Source organism: Elgaria multicarinata, chromosome 3, assembly GCF_023053635.1.
Source record: "Elgaria multicarinata webbii isolate HBS135686 ecotype San Diego chromosome 3, rElgMul1.1.pri, whole genome shotgun sequence".
Taxonomy (NCBI): Eukaryota; Metazoa; Chordata; class Lepidosauria; order Squamata; family Anguidae; genus Elgaria; species Elgaria multicarinata.
The window spans coordinates 156,833,986-156,840,098 of NC_086173.1; the positions used below are offsets into that span (position 1 = coordinate 156,833,986).

General features: G+C 41.5%; 1 protein-coding gene across 5 annotated transcripts in view; it reads left to right on the top strand.

The window, feature by feature from the left end:
• The window catches only part of LOC134396129 (oocyte zinc finger protein XlCOF6-like), a 66,920-nt gene extending 63,368 nt beyond the window's left edge, over window positions 1-3,552 (top strand). For all 5 annotated transcript variants that reach the window (XM_063122498.1, XM_063122497.1, XM_063122499.1 and 2 more), the window contains one exon: window positions 807-3,552. In XM_063122498.1, coding sequence (XP_062978568.1) covers window positions 807-2,794 — 1,988 coding nt within the window. In that variant the 3' untranslated portion in view covers window positions 2,795-3,552. The remainder of the gene's footprint in view (window positions 1-806) is intronic.
• The last annotated feature ends 2,561 nt before the right edge of the window (window positions 3,553-6,113 follow it).

The window sequence follows — 6,113 nt, forward strand, 5'->3', positions numbered from 1 at the left end:
TTCTCCCATTTTACGCACCTGTGTTTTGTGAATATCTGTGGCATCATAACGAACAGGTTCAACGGAGTCTATTGTAGGTCCACCCACTGGGCATGTTACCTTGATGGATCTGTTTCTTCCTAGAACATCTTCCTTGAACTTTGGGTGTTCTTTAGTCACATTCTCCTTGCCATCGCAGTTCAGGCTCCTTGTGACGGCTCCTCCGTCCCATGAGCTTTGAGGAATGACGTTCCTCTACCTCTGTCGGTGCATAGCGTCAGATGCTCACTGACGAGTCTTTGCTCCTCATCATTATGGCAGCTGGCACCAGTCCTTCTGTCCTTCATCTCAGCATCTCTGCCCCCAGTTGGCCCAGGCCCAGCGATTGCTCTGCAGAAGCCATTTGCAAAACGAATCTGCCCTTCTTGTTTCTTTTCTTTCAAAGCCAGTCTTGCACAGTTCCAGTTAGAGGTATCCATGGCTACCAAACTCATTTGGAGTCTGCAATACCAGCTGTGCTGTTGGACAGCCGGTGAACAAGTTTGTCATGTAGGCTGGGCTGAGAGGGAGCAGAAACACCCAGTGCATTTAATTCCTCTGCTGAAATCTCGAACCCAGGCCTCCACGGGGCCCAGTCCAATGCCTTGCCCCACATAGAGGGTCCGTGAAGGGCAGTCCACAAGGGCACTTAAGCACCTGGGGAGAACTGCATCCCATCCAATGCTTTCCCCTTCTTCCCTTCATTGAGAGCATTAATTGTGGTGGCTCCCTGTTTTCAAGTTCACTTGCTAACTGCGGCTTTTACCAATTTCTTGTCTTTATTCCAGACAGTGACATTTGGGAAGTGGATAATAAGAGAGAACCATACGGGCTATCATCAAAAAGAGAGAAATGTAAAAACAGCAACAAGGAGAGAAGGAAACCTGAAGTAAATTGGAATGGGAGGAATTATTCCTTTGCTTCTCAGGACAAGAGATATCATGATAGCAGCATGCAAAAACACACACACAAAAGACAGGAAAATAATACGTTTCATGTGCATACGGAAACATTCAATCCTGAATTGAAAGATAACACTCACTCCAAAATTCACAGACTGAAGAAACCATATAAATGCCTGGAGTGTGGAAAGAGCTTCAGTCAGAGTTCATGTCTCATTCTACATAACAGAGTTCACTCAGGGAAGAAACTATATCATTGCTTACAGTGTGGAAAGAGCTTCAGTCACAAGACAAATCTTACTACTCATCAAAGGACTCACACAGGGGAGAAACCATATCATTGTTTGGAATGTGGAAAACGCTTCACTCAGAAGAATCATCTCACGTCTCATCAAGGAACACACATACAGGAGAAACAGTATCATTGTTTGGAGTGTGGAAAGAGTTTCAGGGAGAAGTCATATCTCACTTGTCATCAAAGAACTCACACAGGGGAGAAACCATATCATTGTTTGGAGTGTGGAAAGCGTTTCAATCAGCAGGCACATCTCACTTCTCATCAAAGAACTCACACAGGGGATAAACCATATCATTGTTTGGAGTGTGGAAAGCGTTTCAATCAGCAGGCACATCTCACTTCTCATCAAAGAACTCACACAGGGGAGAAACCATATCATTGTTCGGAGTGTCGAAAAAGCTTCAGTCGGAAGATATATCTCACTTCTCATCAAAGAACTCACACGGAGAAACCATATTATTGCTTGGAGTGTGGAAAGAGTTTCAGGGAGAAGTCATATCTCACTTCTCATCAAAGAACTCACACAGGGGAGAAACCACATCATTGTTTAGAGTGTGGAAAGAGTTTCAGTCGGAAGAGAAGTCTTACTTCTCATCAAAGAACTCACACGGAGAAAGCATATCATTGTTTGGAGTGTCGAAAAAGCTTCAGTCAGAAGGGAGAACTTACTTCTCATCAAAGAACTCACACAGGGGAGAAACCATATTGTTTGGAGTGTGGAAAGACCTTCAATCAGAAGATAAATCTCAAACGTCATCAAAGAACTCACACAGGGGAGAAACGATATCATTGTTTGGAGTGTGGAAAGAGTTTCAGGGAGAAGTCATATCTCACTTGTCATCAAAGAACTCACACAGGGGAGAAACCATATCATTGTTCGGAGTGTCGAAAAAGCTTCAATCAGAAGGGAGAACTTACTTCTCATCAAAGAACTCACACAGGGGAGAAACTATATCATTGTTTGGAGTGTGGAAAGAGTTTCAGTCGGAAGATATATCTCACTTGTCATCAAAGAACTCACACAGGGGAGAAACCATATCATTGTTTGGAGTGTGGAAGGCGTTTCAATCAGCAGACACATCTCACTTCTCATCAAAGAACTCACACAGGGGTGAAACCATATTATTGCTTGGAGTGTGGAAAGAGTTTCAGGGAGAAGTCATATCTCACTTCTCATCAAAGAACTCACACAGGGGAGAAACCACATCATTGTTTAGAGTGTGGAAAGAGTTTCAGTCGGAAGAGAAGTCTTACTTCTCATCAAAGAACTCACACAGGGGAGAAACCATATCATTGCTCGGAGTGTGGAAAGAGTTTCAGGGAGAAGTCATATCTCACTTCTCATCAAATAACTCACACAGGGGAGAAACCACATCATTGTTTAGAGTGTGGAAAGAGTTTCAGTCGGAAGAGAAGTCTTACTTCTCATCAAAGAACTCACACAGGGGAGAAACTATATCATTGCTCGGAGTGTGGAAAGCGTTTCAATCAGCAGACACATCTCACTTCTCATCAAAGAACTCACACAGGGGAGAAACCATATCATTGCTCGGAGTGGAAAGAGCTTCATTTATAAAGCATATCTTACTTCTCATCAAAGAACTCACACAGGGGAGAAAGCATATCATTGTTTGTAGTTTGGAAAGAGCTTCAGTCAGAAGACAACTCTTACTTCTCATCAAAGAACTCACGCAGGGGAGAAACCATATCATTGCTTACAGTGTGTAAAGAGTTTCAGACAGAAGTGTAATCCCACTTCTGATCACAGTCTTCACCCGAGAGAAAAACCATATCAACAGACTGAGGAAAGTGCTTCAGTCAGAAGACACATCGAACTAATCTACAGAGAGCTCGCACAGATGAGAAACCATATCATTGCTTTTCACTCATTATCCAAGAATTCACACAGGAGAAAGAACATATCATTGTATACAGTGTGGAAAGAATTTCAGCCATAAAAATTATCTTAAAAGCACTCGCACAGGGGGAAAATTACATGATTGTTTGGAATGTGGAAAAGGCTTCATTCATAAGCTAACTTACTTCTTAACAAAGAAATGACACAGAGGAGAAATAATATAAATGCTTAGATTGTAAATAGCCTTCACACAGTACAGAAACCATCTACATATTTTGAATGTGCTAAGAACTGAAGCTAAGACAACGAAGGAAGATCATGACACACAGATCATAAATATTTCCAAAATATGGGGCAGGATAGATTTTCTCAGTTATATACATTTGATGTTTCTCGTAGAGTTTATTTACTCTTGTAAGTGTGTTGAAACTTAACATTCATTTTCTAATTCTGAATAAATACGTGCAGTCAGCAAAGCCAAGAGAAAGACTTGCATTAAAGGCGGTTGGGGATTGCTGTTTTGGGAAAGGCAAGTTGGGGGGAAAATGTTGAGGAAACAACACAAACCTCATCATCTGATATGTCCTTCATGAAGTGCATAATTGTGCCAGATATCAAGCTGGAATGAAAAGAATTGGAGCAATATTATAAAGGTCATATCTGAAACCAAAATTAATACTCAAGACAAAATGGGTTTAAGAAAATTAGTGAGATACAAGATGCAAAGGAAGCTACTACTATACACACAGATATAAAATTTAATGAAATAACTGTTCCATACTGTTAAGTATAAACAATAATAATAAACACTGAATAATTTAAACTGGTAACGATTTAACACATAACCAGAGATCAGTAGTAAAAAGTGATGCGTGTTGTTTCTTTCTAGTGTTTGTGGACAACTTTGGCTATGGGGCGGTATATAAATGTAATAATAATAATAATAACTTCTTACTTTGGTATGACGTTATATTTTGTTTTAAATTATTAAATTTATAAATTATTAAGTGTTTATTATTACTTTTTATACTTAACCGGTGCTTTATTAAATTTTATGAAAATAATTGGAACAGGTCCAGCCGGCTAAAAAGTACTTACAGTTGGCGCATTTACTGTGAGTTGGTTAACCAACTTCTTTGCCTGGAGGTTTACTGCTGGCCTTGGAAGAGGGTTCATTCCTCCTGTGCAGGCTTCCAAGAAGGCCTTGAAAGTGTATTCTGTTACTGCGGCCTTCTCTTGGTAGGACTGCTGCTGCTGGTATTGCAGGTATTGTTGTTGCTGGTTTGGTTGGTGGCTTTTACTGTTTTTATTTTTATTGCCCTTGCTTTTGATTGCTTTTAATATTTTAACTGTATTTTTATTTATTTTATTTCCTTGATCCGCCTTGGGAATGCTACTGCCCTCAAAGGTGGCCAAGAAAGGTTTTTAGTACATATTAAAAATGTTATCCTTTTTACTCTAATTTTCAGAAAGGCAGCTCATATATTTTTCTCAAACTTGGGTCCAAACATCTGATGCAGTGTATTCTGACCTATTGAAGAGAGAAGTTCCTTTCCTGATTTTGTCGAGGTTCTAAGTAGTGCATCAAAATTTATTATTTACTGCATTTCAATACCGCCCAATAGCCGAAACTCTCTGCACAGTTTACAAAATTAAGACAATTCAAGTATAAAACAACAGTATAAAACCATAATATAAAATACAACATAAAAGCAAAAAGCAAGATAAAAACAGCAGCAATGCAAAAGTACAAATTTAAAATAAATTTAAAACAGCAAGTTCAAATTAATTTATAGACTGTTAAAATACTGGGAGAATAAAAAGGTCTTCACCTGGCCTCTAAAACAATATAATGTAGTTATGAAGGTTGTCCTGCCCCAGTCAGGCCTTCAGGCATCAGCAACAGCTGTCAACGTTTGGTCATGTAGGCTCAAAATGAAGGGACTTGTTTGTTTCTAAAGATGCCTAGGATAGCAGCCTGTGGGGTTTTTCAATTGGTTTTTTTGTTTGTTTGCTATGTGATACCATTGACTGTACACAGCTCAGAAATTCTAAGAAGTATGACAGGTAGAATATACATGTTTTAAATGGTCTGTTACGCTTGCCGGATTCCAACAAATATAGTGGGAGTGGATGTTTCATGAGAAACGCTGGCTGGTGAGTGCTTTTAAAGGTAACAGGTTCTTGATTTCAAAATGAAATAAAATTCTGCACCCTCAAGAAAAACAAAAAAAGTTTCTCCCGGGATTTTGGGGGGGGGGGGAGGCTATTTTGCTGAATTTACTCTGGCTTTGGAAACTGGACGGGCATTAAAGCGGGCTGTTTCCCCCCCCCCCCCCCCAATTCCCTGGAGACTTCAGTGTTTTGGTCTGACTTGTTGAGCCTCCCGGGACCACGTGAGCCTCATGGCAAGAAGAAGCTCTCGACAGAGAACCACCTTTTACAACACACACACACACATTGCGCCCCACAGATCCATCCAGCGAGAAGAGGGGATGTCATAACATAAGAAGCCTTATGCCAGGTCAGACCGAGGGTCCATCTAGTCCAGTACTCCGTTCACACAGAGGCCAACCAGCTGTCGACCAGGAACCAACAGAGCAGGACACAGTGCAGCAGCACCCTCCCACCCATGGTCCACAGCAACTAGTGTATACAGGCTTACTGCCTCTCATAGTGGAGGACGTAGCACACAGCCATCAGGACGAGTAGCCCTTGATAGCCTCCGCCTCCTCCTCCAGGAATTTATCTAGCCCTCTTCTAAAGCCATCCAAATTGACCATCACTCCATGTTGTGGTCGTGAATTCTAGAAAATAGACATCGTTGCCAGCAGGAGCTGAGGGAGAACCCAGAGCCACTGTGGTGCATTGGAAAAGGTTTCCCTGCTTGGAGGCAGAGGCGGCTGTTGTTGGTTGGCCCTGTAAGGGTTAAAGAAATGAGCTAGATGCCTAGAGAGGAAGGGGATGTGGAGAGGTTGGGAGAGGCCGTCTCCCCGACCGGAAATGGCCCTCCCCGGCACTTTCTGTCCCGCCTACT